The sequence below is a fragment of the Lepisosteus oculatus genome, chromosome 12 (assembly GCF_040954835.1).
Source record: "Lepisosteus oculatus isolate fLepOcu1 chromosome 12, fLepOcu1.hap2, whole genome shotgun sequence".
Lineage (NCBI taxonomy): Eukaryota > Metazoa > Chordata > Actinopteri > Semionotiformes > Lepisosteidae > Lepisosteus > Lepisosteus oculatus.
The window spans coordinates 26,616,013-26,632,770 of record NC_090707.1 but is presented as its reverse complement, the minus strand read 5'-3'; the positions used below and the strand labels follow the sequence as shown (position 1 = coordinate 26,632,770).

Here is a 16,758-nt window from a genome sequence, read left to right as displayed (position 1 = left end):
ACCCTGCGCTCTGACCCTAAGCTTCTCTTCCCGTCTGTGTGTCTCATGGAGAGTAAATGCAAAAAGACAAATTCCTAATACAATGGCCAATAAAGTTATCTTATTGTGGAAGTAATCACTACTTGAAACATAGGAGTAGGTGAATTGATTACGAAGGGTAACATTTGTGCTTCATATGCATTTTTTTTAAAACAATCATTTTGGAAAATACACTAAAATGTTATTTTTTGTAAAGAAAGCTCTGCGTATCATAATAATTTATTATTATTAATTATTATTATTATTATTATTAAGGTACAAATACAGGGAGTATACAAAATAATTCATTAACTAGGAGGACAGAGAACTAGGAGAACTAATTAAGGATTTGGGCTGCCCTTTGCCTTTAGAACAGCTTCAGTCCTTTCTGCAAAAGTTTTAAACTGCTTCCTGTGGGATATTGGACAGTTCTTCATGAAGTAAAATCTCCAGTTCTTTGAGAACTGCAGGAGGTAAAAACTACTCCACAATTGAACACTTACACAATTTTTTTCATTTTCTTTCATAATAATTTTTATCTTCTGTTTGTTTTTTGCTTTGTATGTGTGGTTATAGACTGTTCAGTATGCAAATCAATCAATTTTAATTCTATATAGCTCCTTTCAATCAGAGCATTTTCAGGGTATTTTACATAAAGTAAACAAAAAGAAAAATGTACAAAAGAAAAATTATAAAAAATGTAGAAATTATTAAATAAAAATAATTATGTCAAGAATTGATGGTAATTGAGAACAAGCAAGATTTAAAAACATCGGAAGAGGGTGCGTTTTTAATATAATCAGTAAGCATTTTCAATAATAATAATAAATAATTAATAATTGCTTACACTTATATAGCGCTTTTCTGGACATTCCACTCAAAGCGCTTTACAGGTAATGGGGACTCCCCTCCACCACCACCAATGTGCAGCATCCACCTGGATGATGCGACGGCAGCCATAGTGCGCCAGAACGCTCACCACGCACCAGCTATCAGTGGGGAGGAGAGCAGAGTAATGTAGCCAATTCATAGATGGGGATTATTAGGAGGCCGTGACTGGTAAGGGCCAATAGGGAAATTTGGCCAGGATGCCGGGGTTACACCCCTACTCTTTTCGAGAAACGCGCTGGGATTTTTAATGACCACAGAGAGTCAGGACCTCGGTTTTTACGTCTCATCCGAAGGACAGCGCCTGTTTACAGTATAGTGTCCCCATCACTATACTGGGGCATTAGGACCCACATGGGCCGCAGGGTGAGAGCCCCCTGCTGGCCCCACTAACACCTCTTCCAGTATCAACCTTAGTTTTTCCCAAGAGGTCTCCCATCCAGGTACTAACCAGGCTCACACCTGCTTAGCTTCAGTGGGTTGCCAGTTGTGATTTGCAGGGTGATATGGCTGCTGGCATAGACCAAAATGGCTCTGCCCCTTAATGTACAAGGTGAAACTCTTTGAACGCTGAAGAGCCTGGACGCAACCGAAAGAAGTGAGAGAACTGGAAAGTGTTGGAGTAACAATTCTTGAAAGTACACAGGATAACGACCATGTGACAACAAGTGAATTTGCCACATGGTCTGTATCCTGTGAATTGTTGTAGGGCAACAAGAGAATTTAAAGTCAATCCAAGTAATTTCTTAGTTGATCCAGCTAGCAAAGCATGCAGTAGTCTAGTCTTGAGAAGATGAAAGCATCAACATCAGTAAGAGAAAGAATTGGTCTTACACAGGATATGTTTTTTAAATGAAAGAAGGATTTGTTGTAAACTTTGTGGACATTGCAAAACTCATCCCTAACTTTTTTAGAATTTTGAGGAATAATTTCTGCATCACTAAAAGTGAGTTTTAAACAGTCCAACACTGAAACTTCATGGTGAGAAACAATTTAAATCATCTTGGTCTTATTCATGCTTAATTGGAGGTAATTCTTTAATCACAACTGTATATCTTCAAGACATTGTTTAGTGTTAAATGACCAGTTTGAAGATTTAATTATGTATACAGGTAAATATGAATATCATCAGCATAACAGTGGAAATTGACATGGTCTTTTCCAATAACGTGGCCTAATTGCAACAAATAAATATTGAAACAGTAAGGGCAGAGGATTGAGCCCTGAGGCACTCCAGAGGTGACAGGCAGGATCTGATTTGGTACTATAGGCAGACCTAAATCCTAATTAAAAGGTTTTAAACATATAAAAGTTTAAAGTTTAAAGTCTAACTCCTTGTTTGAAATTAATTTAACAAATATTAATTACTGCTTGCAGCTTGTGTGACTGCTGAGGGTCTTTATACTTTTGCAACAAAGTATATCTGAAAGTTATACTTTGTAGTCTGATCAACATTAACATGCAGCAGTGCTTGAGTGCCTAAAGATCTTTTTCTACATAAGATAAGCTATCATATATCAAACTACTGTATCCGTTTCTGTCCTACTCTGGTAAAAGGCAATGTCGGTAGGGGTAACTTCAGAGATGATTTAGTGAAAAACAATACAATCCCACAGAAAAAATTAATTATTCCCCCATATATACATATTAGTAAAAATAACATGATTCTCCAGCCATTAAAAACACTTCTGACTGCATGCACTAGGAACCTTTGTATACAGTTGTTATCTGGTATGAGTTTGACACAAAAGAAAGCAAATATTTCTTCTTTGATAAGATATGATTGGTTCAGATTAGTACAATTTACCACTCTGGTTCAGAATGTGAACAGAAAGTTCATTCTCTAAAAACTATTTCATTAAAGAGCAATGAGAATTAGGCAAGAAACATGGACAGCTATCATTATAATGGACATCCAGGCTGATGAAGCACTGGAGCACACTAACCATAAGCAGTTTAGCTTTATCACAACATTCTTATTAACAGCATTTGTATTTCATATTTATGGAAGCCCGTTTCCGCCAGGGAGTAAAAAAAAATGGTATCTCAGAATTGCAACTTAGCAACTCAGAATTCAGAAAGTATTCACCCCCCATTGATTATTTCTTGTTCTACTGTGTTGCAAAGTCAAACTAAAGCATATTTAAATGTGATTTTTCCCACTCTATAGAAGTAATTATCTATCATGGTAAAATGAAATAAAGTATTTAGATGTCTTCAGAACTAAATAAAAAAAATCTGAAAATCAGTTAATTGATAAGTATTCACCCCCTTTGTTTTAACAACCTAAATTGGGTGAGGTATTCAATTATCTTGAGAGGTCACACTAAATATGTTAACAAGGTAGACTTGTGTTTATTTAAAATCCACCTGTATTCAACTGCTTGACTGCACAATAAATACCACTAACTTTGTGAGTTCTCACAACTAAAACAACAGATCAGATCAGTCCTGCTGTCATGAAGAGCAAGGGGCTGCCCGTGAAACTTCAAGAAGTTGTTAGGAGGAAAAAAGCTGGAGAAGGTTATAAAAAGACTGGCAAAGCTTTGAACCTTCCTACGAGCACCAAGGAGTCCACTGTAACAAAATGAAAAAAAACATGGCACAACCCAGACATTTCTAAGATCAGGCCATCCTACCAAATTGAACAACTGGACAAGAAGGGCAATTGTCAGAGAAGTGACCAAGAGCCCAGCTACAACACTGACAAGAGTTGCAGAGTTCTTTGGCTGATACGGGAGAAACTGTCCAGACATCAATCTGTTCAGCAGTTCACAGTTTCGGCCTCTTTGGGAGAGTGGCTTGATGGAAGCCACTTCTGAGAAAGGCCAACATTAACTCACGCCTGGAGTTTGCAAGCCATGTGACAAAACCTGAAACCTTTTGGAAGAAAATGCTGTGGTCTGATGAGACTAAAGTTGAGCTCAACACCCAGGTAACACTCAATCCTTGAGCAGAACCTGTTTCAGTCAGCCAGAGATCTGCGTTTAGGGCAAAGATTTATTTTCCAGCAGGACAATGACCCAATGCGCACGGCAAAAACAGGGAATGGCTTGAAAAAAAGAAGGTTAGTATTCTGCAATGGCCCAGCCAGAGCCCAGACTTGAATCCAACTAAAAATCTGTGGTATGACTTGAAAATTGCTGTCCACTGATGCCTTCATCTAATTTGGCAGAGTCGGAGCAAATTTGCATTGAAGAATGGGCAACAATTCCACAATCTAAATGTGCCAAGCTCATACAGACATACCCAAGAAGACTCAAGGCAAATGAAAGAAATCTTTAATTCTAGAGAAACTAATATTCTTGAATAAAAAATATTTTTTGATTCATATTGTGTTTAATATATTGTGTTATTTAAGGGAGAAAAATTATTTAAATGTGTTACAATTTGAAGGTGTAACAGGAACAAAATCCAAAAAAAGTTCAAGGGGGTGAATACTTTCGCACTGTACATCCACCATTTTCCTTCTTTGACCTTTGGGTGCTCAAATAAATAGCTTAAAACTAGCTACTAAAAAAAATGTCCACCAAAGCTCAATATCTCAGATTCTATTTTTACATTTTGTCCAGTCATTTAGGACTCAAGCTTATATGAACTGAATATGTTCATTAAATGTGAAACAGGTCTGCTTTTATCTGCTGCACTTAGAATACAAATCTGGCAGCTAACATGCAACATTAGCTGAGCTGATAGTAACTGTTAAGTATGGTAAGAAGGGTTTCATCAATTCATCAATAATTCACTGAGGCATTTACACATCTAGGTCTTCTATATAGCGGAATTACAGAACAATTCACACAGAACAGAACAGCATAATAGAATACCGCAGAATCCGTTTGTAAATCACTCCACAGTCTCTCATGCATCAGAGTTGTTCCTTAATTGTATGAAACTTTATTACGAGCTAGTGAATAATTATATATGAAAAACGAACATTTGCTTTATTTAAATACTTATTATCGGTAAGTATTATGCCACAAGTGAGACAAGTTTAGGTTTCGCAAGAATGTGCATAGAGAATACAACAACATCCTGACAAACCTTACTGTGAATTTATATAAATATGCTACAGCAGCTTTTAGACAACCTTTCAAACATGACACAACATAGGAAACAGTTGTCTTTTCAGAGTTTAATTAATCTCTACTTTTTTCTTTGCAGCTTGCAAGCTGACTCAGCTCCATTCTATAAGCCTGATACATGTGTTTGTAAACATATCAGTAGTCTTAGTCGCCAATGTTTTGGGTAACGTCTTGTTTCTAAGTAAAATAATAGTCTGTTTTGAAATCAACAAGTTATTTAACAATTTCAATAAATGCAAACATAATTCACTTAACGATGAACCGAGGTAGTTTTTGTTAATATTAACTAAAATAAATACAAAACAAGTTCACTATAATGTTTAGTACCACAGTGCCATGAGAAATACAGTTTTGAAGATATCACAATATTTCAAAAGCAAAGATCAAATCTTTTTTAAAAATTAACAGTGAATAACAAAAACATGAATAGGTTTGGGGAAAGCACAGTGGTACAGTGGTTAGCATTGCTGCCTCACAGTGCTGGAGCCCTGGATTTAATCACGGACCCAAGAAGCTAGCTGCATCACCATGCTGTGAGTGTTTGGGTGTCTGTGTTTGTGTCCGTCTGCTCTGCCTTGAGTTTGCAACTGGGATAGGCTCCAGCTCCCCTGAAACACTGATTTGGAAGAAGCAGTTAGAAAATAGGTGTATTAATAAGGATTGTTCATAAAAAAACCCTAATATAAGTTATCAATATGATAATGAAAAGTGATAAAGACATCCTATTCACAGTTTTAAAAAAAGTTACTGGAAATACCTACCAAACTCACCAAGTCAAAGATCCATGTCACCTTTTTTTCATTTGCAGAAGTTACAGTTTGGCAATTTGCATTCACCACTTAGCCGAGAGACACAGATCCCTAGAAACTGATCTAAAATCATTTACTTTGAAGCTTAATAAAACGTGGGTAATTAATAAGCATACAGGTGGTTAAACAGCAACTGGCCAAAACCAGAATCACTGCTGGAGACACTGGTAGGATCAAGAGGGGAGTGAACCTATAAAAGTTCTTCAGTCTAACCTCTCTAAAGGGAGTCCGTCTTTGGAGAGCAGAGACAAAGACCCACCACCAGCAAGTATAAACACCCTCAGATCCATGCCATGCAAACTGACTTTTAAACTGCTACAACACATTGTAATCCAACCTTATAGTACAGTAGTTATAGACCACACTCTTTCACGGATTACAACGTTGCAGTTTTGAAAAGGACATAGCACAAGCCAGGAAATCTCACATTCAAATGAGGACGAGGATTAAGTCTTTTCTGACTTATCCAGTTCCTCTTGTTAAGGTCTTCATGGTGGAAACAAATGCTGTTAAAACACCAAACCAATATGAAGATTTTTCAATGTCTTTGGAGTCTACAAATATCATTTTGGCAATGGATACAGTTCAATGTGGACATTAAAGTTTATCAGAACTGTAAGGTTTACACTGTCTACACTGACATTACATTTACCATTAGGACATGTAATACTGTATATATACTGTAATACTATCGGTTATAATTTTGAATTGGATTATGGATATCTTGTTATAAAAGGACTTTTGAAAAGGTTTTGTTTCTGCTTATTTATTGAATAATGGGGGGTTGGGTTTCAGAGCATTGAACTGTTGTGCTCAGTGCTCACTGAAGATTTATGTTTCAGAGAAATATAGTTTTTTGAAGCCTTATTTCTAACTACACTGTTTTCACAGTCAATGTTTTGCAGTGTTGGCTTTTTTGCTTTTCCTTATTTTTCTACTGTTGCAGTTTTATCTGCCACATTATACTTATATTCATAATATACTGCTTTGCATTCCATGCATAAAGTCTGTTTTGTTTGGAATATCATCTTTCTTCACAATAGGTCTGATAAGGAAACTATTTATATCTGTATTTATTTTGATTGTTTTTTATGAGTGAGAGATTCTCAATTTATTATTCTTATCTACTGTGACAACAGTTTTTGTATCTGGAAACTCAGTGGCCTACTTAATCGCATTAAACATACTATGTATTAGGACTTTCTGCATTGTAAAAAGATATCTCTTTAAAGAAAATTCTAATGCATTCTAATGCAGAAATCTCACCTTAAAACTAATGACATCCACAACTTTCAAAACAACCACTGTCATGATGCAGCACACTCCTCTGGAACTAATAAAACTGAGGGGGTTCTTAAATTAAGAATTAGAAAACTGAAACATTCTGTAGACAGGTCAGTTAGGGACAATTTAAGATGTTTGTGTACTTATTAGGTTTGTTAACCACTACTTAGTTTGTTTTTGTTTCAATTTACTGTATGTCCCTAATGGTCATGACCTCAAAGTTTTTCCCATTATAGCAAGTGCATTCCTATATTTTTCAGAAACCAGATAATAGGAGGATATTCAAACTGATAAGAAATCCAGATTTAGGTAAAACTAATCCACACTCAACTGAAAGTATTTCTATGTTCATCACCAATTTTTAATCATTAGAGATGATAATTTACTTGGCTTTTGAAAAATGATAATGCGAGGGACTACACAACCTCTTTCCCACTGGACACAGAACATCCTCCTGTACTGACTATATTCTTAGCAGCAAGTATTAAATCTGCCTGGAATATGTGGCAAAAATGATTAAATCAAAGAACAGAAGGCATTGTAATAGGCATCATGCTGTTTTCAGAAAGAATTAATTAAAAAATTAACTATTATAAAAGTAACAAAAATCAGAAACATAGTAAAGATCATCTTCAGAAAGTAAATCATTTTATTTTGCTGGCTCCTCAACAGACATGAAGCAGAGAAAAATGCCACGTATAACACTACATTCTTTCAGACAGTTTTCGCTTAGAAAATGAAGCACGTATCACATGCTCCTCAAACACCACATCCCACATAACTTCTCAAGACAGCAGGAAGTTTTCATACTGTTAAAACAGAGCAACATTATTTTAAATACATACTGCATATGGAAATCCAACAGAACTGACTACAGTATAATATAATTCTTCTGAATCAAATTAACTTATCTAAAATTATATCCTATGACCTATATATGCAGCTAAATTGAGAAGTGTATGAGTGCTCAAATATAATAAAATGTATGCATTGTACTCCAGGTGTTTGTTACAAAAACATTTGTAATGAAAAGATTCTGAAATTATTTTGTTGCAATACTGACAAGACAAGAAACAATGATACTGCTGTGCTTTCCCATTCCAGCGTCCTTGTCTAGTAAGAATCTGAAATAAACCCAATACTGTCTTGGAATAAATACAAAGCGGAACAACAACACATTAGAAAAATTAAATCAGGGAGGATTCTGTTAAATCGAGATTCATAAAATACGATCATTTCAGGAGATACCTCCTAAGAAATAATGTTCCCTTTGTACCAGTGGGGCAACCTTTCCGCATTTTTAATCAATTGATTACCAAGTATGGAAATTAGAAAAAGAACACTAATGTATCCACCGGGAAACACCGGCATTCAATTATATCAACTGACTTCAATCGTGGTCATCAAAACGTTCCTGCTATGAACGAAGATATTGTTGAAAACGCCACCATTTTTAATGGACACCACAGCCTTCAAAGGGAAGCGGGTGGGATTTTGTATCATAATATATTGAATTGTGTCCTGATTAGTAATCTACTTAACCCATCTGTTATGAGATACGCGATAAACTCTAGGCATAACTACCACAGTTGTAATTAGTATTAGCGGTCACTAAACACGATATCAGTTGTTTACGGAAGAAAGCCATTGTATGCACATTGCAAAGCCGACTGCAACAAATGATCTAGACTGGATCAGTGCCAATAGATAATCAAGTCCTCCTTCCGGGAAAAACCACGTGCGCCAAATTCTTCTTTACTGTAACTAACCGACGAGACAAATTATTATAAGCGTTTACAATTTCTTAATACGATTTCTGTCATCAGTTGTAATCAGTAGATTAAATTAATTTACCGCTGTTTCGGTTCTTTAGCAGTCACTAAACATAAGCAGCATTAACACGGTAAAAGTAAAGAATTTGCGTATTGAAAGCAACCTCACAATAAAGTCATGTTTAATTTAATGCAGGCCAGTGCATACGCATTTTATTTAATGTAAAAATCTGGGTCAGTTTTAAAGCATTATTTTCTTGAAATCTAAATTAAATTTTCTGTGAAATCCACCACCGTTCAATTTTAACAATTCCCGGACTTACTTCTCCGCCGCAGCTTCTTTGCTGTTATCATTGTGCTTCCGCTGCTCAGTCTCTGCTACTGCGCCTTCAGATTTGGAGCAAAAGGGTCTACACCCGACTAGCGGCTGAAAAACGGATCTATATCCTCCGGCATGAAAGGGCTTCAGTTTAGACACCACTTGGACATCCAGAGAAGCAGCGCTTAAACAGTAGGTCACGAATGACACTTTATTTTTTGAAACACCTGCCAAAGAACGCTTCAGATTGGTCTGAAAAAACTCCTTTAACGCTGTCGAAAACCTAAACTGTAACATTTCAATCCTGTTGATTGGTTTTTTTGTTTTATTTCTAGAGAACCACCGAAATACAACAGCCTTCCGAAAGATTCAACCTCCTAATGTGCAATGAGTCATTCAATAACGCAACATCGAAGCTTACAGTGCTACAACGTTTTACTCACGCCCACTGAAATCCTATTGGGGAATTGATATTTAGTGCTATATCTGTTTGTTCTCTGATTTGTTAAAAGACATGCCCTTCAACCTTCTTCAACTGCATCATTTCCTACATTAATTGCTGATGCTGAGCCTAAGCATTAAAACGAAAGACGTTAGGATTCTGAAGGACAGTACTACAGAACGTATTTAAACAGGCAGTGCGCTTGATTGAAGATCTCAGGTTCGCGCAGGATTTGTGCGTAGTTCAGGAGACTCTTGAGCACAACCAATGAAGCGAATGGAAGTATTTTTAGGTCAGGATGTTTCTGTAACATTATGTAATTTACAATGAAAATAATACTCCTGAGTATGATTAATATTATAATAAAATAATCAGAAGGCCGGAATAACTTAAATTAAATATATCAAATATGTGTTTATATTTAAAATGCAATATAATAACCTTCCCTCACTTGTTTTAGTTCAGATTAAATAACAGTTGCTTTTTTACTTAAAATAAAATATTACAGGCATTGTAACTAGGGTAAACAAGTTACACTTTATCTGAAGTGTTCTTGCTCCGAAATATCTATTAAAGAAAAAAAAAGGCATCAGGAGATAAAAGGAGTATATCTACAGTAATTAGGCAAATAAAGGAATGTAACTAATCGGGATATGGTGGAGAAAAAGTCGGAGTTTCTACCCTATATTTTTTTAAGTACTGATGAGAAATGATGGTATTATTTTGCCTGTATAGCGAAAAACAATGTCGAGTATAAAAAATTACAATGGCAACAATAATTATAGCAACTTAGTGTTACATCTTCCAAAACTGGGTTGGTGCAGTGGTTAGCATTGCTGCCTCTAAACGCTGGGGCATTGGGTTCAGTTCTGGACCTAGGGTGCTGTGGAGTTTGTTTGCTCTCCCTGCATTCACATGGGTTTCTATGAGGCTCTGGTATCCCCCCACAGTCCAAACAATTACTGGAAAGTTAACTAGATTCTGTGAAAACTGGCACTAGAAGTGAATTATGTCTTTGTTTGTGCCTGTGTGTCTGCCCTCTGAATACTGGCACCCTAACCAGGGTGTGTCCTGCCTTGTGCCCGTTGCTTGCCAGGATAGGTTCCAACTCCCCCACAACCCTGAATTGGAAGAGGTGGTTAGAAAATGGATGGATGGCTTATTCCCACTGTTTTAATATTCTCTTATTGTACAATTAAAGTGCATAGAAATATTTTTTTTATTTTTTAGGGTCATATTTATATGAGACAAATATGACCATAAAAAAATTAAAATAATAGGTTTGGTGTGGGTCTGGAGACTATGTTCTGTAGTATCCTCTGTGAGCAGCCTAAACTATCAAATATTTGGATAGTTTTCAATATAAATAAATGTGTGCTATAACATCATTCAATCTGCACTCCTGAATAATTTTTTAAATGTCTGGCAAAACAAATGTACAGCTTTAGCATTAAAAGGGATAAGAACAGTAAATAATACTGCAGGGTTATTTATCAAATTGTGATTTGAAACCTCTACTTCTGCCATATTTTATGGTTCTAAGATAAGATCACTTTATTAGCCATATACAATTTTTTGCTTTAGGAATTTGTCTTTTCACATACACCAGCTTGCTCTCCATGAGACACACAGACAGAAAGGAGAGAAGCTTGGGGTCAGAGCACAGGGTCAGCCATTGTACAGCACCCCTGGAGGAGTTGGGGTTAATGGCCATGCTCAGGAGCCCAACAGAGTAGGATTTGCAGGGTTTGAACTAGCAACCTTCCAGCCACAAGCACAGATCCTTAGCCACTGCTCCACCCCGAACTGAAACTGTAACCTGAAACGGGGCAGGTGCACAAAATCAAGTCCAAAGTGAAAGAGCCGGAGAGCCCTTAAGGGGGAGCGACTACAATCGTGACAGATTATAGTGCAAAATGGAAGGAGAATGAGTCTTTGATCATAGATGAATTTCCAAATACAGACAGTTTTGGAGTGTAGATCACTTGTAATATATTACATATATTAAAATAAAATGTCATAAAGAACAATTTCTACATATCAATGGAGGAACATATGCAGATTTCAACAAAGCTCCACCAGTTCACAAGTTTGGGGAAATTTCTGTCCTAAAATTAAAGCAAAAGAAAAAGGAAGCAGTTCACAATGTTGGAGATGATGTGGAGAGCAAGACACTACTCATTTATATATATTCTGGCCCTGCCCGAAAATGCAACAATGTTGGAAATTCATTTATTTAGTCTTAGGTGCAAACTAAAGCCTGTGATTCTTCACACCCATTCAACCAGAGAGAAATGAAACATATTTGCAGGATGCCAAATGGCATCTTCCTGTACTGTTTGTTTAACTTCTGACACTGTCCCTTTCTCTGTATGTTCCTTTGATATGTTAAAGTCTTGCCTACTTTTAATGTAAAAGGAAAGTGTAACTTCAATCCAATGAGCATGTCTTGAGTCTTCTTCTTCTTCTTTTTCACAGTCTTAGTCCCAGACTGTCCTGGGGTCAGCTGCTTTGGTTGCTCTTCTCCACTTGTGTCTGTCGAGCACATCTTCCTCACTCACTTCACATACCTCCATATCTTTTCTCAAACAATCTATCTATCTCTTTCTAGGCCTGCCTCTTCCCCTGTTACCTTCCACCTCAAATTCCATTACCCTCTTTGTTACTTCCTTAGCGTCCCTCCTCATGATATGTCCATACTACCGTAACCTCGCCTCTCGCATCTTCTCAACTACATCCACCACCCTACATCGTCTACGGATTTCTTCATTTCTGAACTTATCCTTCATTGAAATCTGCAGAATCCATCTCAACATCCTCATTTCAGTTCTTCTCATCAGGTTCTCTTCCCTCTTTCCAACTGCCAAGCATTCAGCTCCATATAGTAGTACAGGTCTAATCACAGTCTGAGCATGTCTTGAGTGCTGGGGGAAATCCTTTCTCTGTGATATGCTCCCCTTCAGCTGATTGAATTAAAGATCTCCGTTGACAATCTCCTAACCTGAGTGAAGACTGAGTTTTCTTCTACACTAGGCAAGGAATCCAGGTATTTCGAAACCAGGAATGTTCTGTCTAGCTGTCTAAGGTATGTAACATATCACTCTGCAACTTACAGTACAACTGACAACCCACTGAAGTTAAGCAGGTGTGAGCCTGTTCAGTACCTGGTCAGTACCTAGATGGGAGACCTCCTGGGAAAAACTAAAGTTGCTGCTGGAAGAGGTGTTAGTGGGGCCAGCAGGGTACACTCACCTTGCAGTCCATGTGGGTCCTACTGCCCCATTATAGTGACGGGAACACTATAGGCGCCGTCCTTCGGATGAGATGTAAAACCGAGGTCCTGACTCTCTGTGGTCATTGTCACGGACGTCCAAAGGGACTAACCGTGGGGAGCAGGAGAGCGGAAAAAGACCCATATGCCTGGCGGCGAGACGGGAAAAAGGCCCAGGCTCATTAGTGCAAAGAGTTCAGGAATGTCGTATAGAAACCTATGCCCTCAGGGAGCGGACGTGGGGCACCCTGGTGCTAGGCGGGTCTCAGGACATCCGAACGCCAGTGCTGAGCAAGGACAGAGTGCAAGACCCAGAAATATATAGCCCAAGGGAAAGAGAGGGACCGGAAGGTCAGCAGACCGGAAACTAGGGACAGGACAGAGAAGGAGCGCCCTCTGGCTGCAGAGGGCGTGACAGTCATTAAAAATCCCAGGGTGTTTCTCGAAAACAGTAGGGGTGTAACCCAGGCGTCCTGGCCAAATTTCCCATTAGCCCTTACCTATCTTGGCCTCTTAATAATCCCCATCTATGAATTGGCTTCATTACTCAGCTCTCCTCCCCACTGATAGCTGATGTGTGGTGAGCGTTCTGGCACACAATGGCTGCCGTTGCATCATCCAGGTGGATGCTGCACATTGGTGGTGGTGGAGGGGAGTCCCCATTACCTGTAAAGCACTTTGAGTGGAGTGTCCAGAAAAGCGCTATATAAGTATAAACAATTATTATTATTATTATTATTATTATTATTATTATTATTAGTAGTAGTAGTAGTAGTAGTAGTAGTAGTAGTAGTATTATTATTATTATCCCTCATACCTCCACGGGTCAGTACGCAAAGTGCAGTAATTGCTTTCTTTCGTGATAACCTGTGTTTTCCTAAATTGTTGCTAATTTTTCCCTGCCTCACAGTCTGCATTAGAAAACTTGAAGTTGAAAACTGGGGGAAGGCATATATTGACACAATTCTGGCCACTAATACAACTTGATAAAATTAAGCCTCATCCTCCTTCAACAGTTTGCATTCTATGACACAAGCAGAACACAATAACAATCACATGGATAAGTAAACATTAACCTTGCAGGTAGCAAACAGAATTGTAAAACAGATGCTCATAGAAGGCTAATTAGCTGAAGGTGGAGAGTTCATATGGAAGTGGGAAAGAGCCAAGGTTAAAGAGGGTGGTTTTTGAAAGCAATGATTTACAACATTTTCCTGAACACAGTAGCTGAAAAACACTATGAGCTGGAAAAGAAGGGTCTCAAAACATCTTGTAGGGATGATTATAGGTGCAGCTTGTGTAAAGGGATGAAATGTAAGGTAGTTCATAGCCTATTATTTTTGAAGTTTTGGACATGATCCTGTTATGCTGTTGGACAGCTAATTGCAAGGGATGGACCCTATGCTGGGAACAAGATCACTGGGAAAGCAGAAATTTCCAAGGGCGAGATCAAAAGACTAGCAAAAAGGTCAATAAGCTGAGAGTGAAACTAGGCAAAAGGTATCCAAAACAAAGTCCAGAAGTTGTGGTCAAAAAAGGAAGCCTAAAGTCCAAAAAGGAGTCCCAGGATCATATCTTAAGGAGAAGATAAACAGCTCAAAATCTAACCCAATACTGAGCAAGTTGGGAACAGGGAGCAGGGTTTAAGTAGGTTGGAGGGGAGGCGTGGTGATGGGTTAATGAGGTCTGATTAACCTACTCCTCCCCAGCGTGGATGAAGTACATACTATTGGTTTGAGTGCCTTCTGGATGCTGGTACTGTAACAGATCCTTTCCATTTTTACTTTTGTACAGCAGTCTAAATTCCCTCACACCTGAAGAAAACCTGAAGAAAAGTTGTGTTTTCTCTCTTCTCTTTACAGCATGAAATAAACCTATTACTTGTTCCTTTGCAGACTACACATGCTGACACAGCTACTCATCTGAACCACTTCTACCTACTTCTACTGTGACCCACTATGCCTTCCTTAAAATCTTTTTTTAGATTTCTTCGTCATTCCTTCTCTTCCTCCCTGTGCTACTTGCTCCCCTCTCTTACTAAACCAGCATTCTATCTCCTCACAGTGATCTGTTCCAAGACCAGACGTTTTAACCACCTCCTATTCCTTTAAAGATGTCGTCATTACAATATAATTCCTAAAGGATTTAGCCTGAAATGTAACACTTTTTCTTTTGACTCTGACACCACCCGGAGTAACACCTGCAGAGACTTCTACAACAATTTTCTAGGAAACTAATGCTTTCTACCATTCTCTCCCTCAAACAACAGATTACCTTTTCTGACAACAACATCAAAGAAGCCAAACAATTTTTACAGCTAACAGCTCCACCACATCTTCCCTTTATAACTAGAAAAACAAGCTCACCCCTGAAGAAGGCTCCACAGTCTGAATGTTGTGTTTTATCTATTCTCTTTTCAGCATGGAATAAACCTATTACTGTACTTGTTCCTTTGCAGTCTAAATTCCTGTACCATACTGTGAAGGAAGCTGTCACAATTCTTTGAACCATGGCTGTGTAAACTTAACAATGAAGTTGCTGGTTCACTCTGTGTTTCTTTAGTTGTGTGAGAAGGTACATCCTTTGCTGCATCTTGTAAACTATATGATCTGTGTTGGTGCTTCATTTAAGATTGTTACTTACAGTATGTATGTTCTCATTTATTTGAAGGAAACTGTGGTCATCATAAGATGGTCAAATCCAGCTTTTGCCGTGAGTTTTCTTTTAACAAATAAACATTTCTTTGAAAAACTAAAATAGCAAATATTATTGGCACTATATTGACCCTTTTAAAATAAAAAAAATAAAAAGCTCTGTTCTCCCTGTACTTAACCGCAGTCTACACAAAGAAACATCAGCTCCACATCTTCCCCCGGCGCCCTCTGATGACATCACCCGCGCTGCCGCCACTCATCCCAACGTGAGGACCCAGAGGCCGCCCACGCCTCTGCCTGTTGCATCTTCTGTCTTGTCTTGTCCTGATATGTCTGTGTCTCTTCCCCAAGCAATCCATACCTCTGCTGAACAACTGCACCTAGCCTCTTCCACCCAGCCTCCTCCCCTAAACTCCTGCTGTCGAGTCTAAGGCCCCAGGCTCACGCCCTTCCCCCACCCCCGTCTCTGCTTAATCTAATTTCTACTTCTATTTCTCTACTTCTGGCGTCCAACACGGCTCAAGCTCGGCCAGCTTGGTGCCTTCGGCCCCGGTTTCTTTTCTTTTGGCCCCTGCTGCTGTCTCCACGGCCCAAAGGCCAGCTAGTAAACGACCCCCAGCTCAGCCAGCAGGTGGCCCTTACCCTCCCCCACCCCCTGGCGTCCAAGACGACTCGGCAGCCTCCTCAGTCCTTCGCGCAGCCCTTGCCCCTGCTTCAATTCCTCCTCAACAGTCTTTGACTTTCATATCCCAAGCCACCGAGCTTCAGGCCCCAGATCCATCTAACCCCTCCTACCACAATCTGCTTTCCGGTCTTCTTCCCTTCTCATCTTCTCCCTTCCCCGATGTCCAACACAGCATCCGTCATCCCATGCCTTCGGCCCCGGACTCCAATCCCCCCTCTACTAAGGACTTTCCTCTACGAACAGCCATTCCTCTCCCAGCTCTTCCTAACACACTAAAGTTTAGTCCTCCTCCCATTCCCTTCTCACTCAGGCAGCAAATTCTATGAGGTGCGGAGGTCAATCTAGCTCACCTTCTCTCTTCCTCCCTTACAACTCCGATTCTAGAACAGTCGACTGCGGCTCGATTTCCATTACTCTCAAATCTTCTGACCCTCACTCTGCTTCAGTCCTTCAAATTTCGGACTTCTGCTTGGCTTTCAGCATTTTCTGCGACATCACGTGCTCCGCCTTTGCCCAGATACTGTCCGCAAG

At 38.8% G+C, this 16,758-nt stretch overlaps 1 protein-coding gene across 2 annotated transcripts in view; it reads right to left on the bottom strand.

The window, feature by feature from the left end:
- The window catches only part of glsb (glutaminase b), an 81,573-nt gene extending 71,830 nt beyond the window's left edge, over positions 1–9,743 (bottom strand). Inside the window, exon 1 of one of the 2 annotated variants that reach the window (XM_015359152.2) lies at positions 9,180–9,743. In XM_015359152.2, coding sequence (XP_015214638.1) covers positions 9,180–9,472 — 293 coding nt within the window. In that variant the 5' untranslated portion in view covers positions 9,473–9,743. The remainder of the gene's footprint in view (positions 1–9,179) is intronic. The other variant, XM_006636663.3, reaches the window with a different exon arrangement.
- Between the last annotated feature and the right edge of the window lie 7,015 nt (positions 9,744–16,758).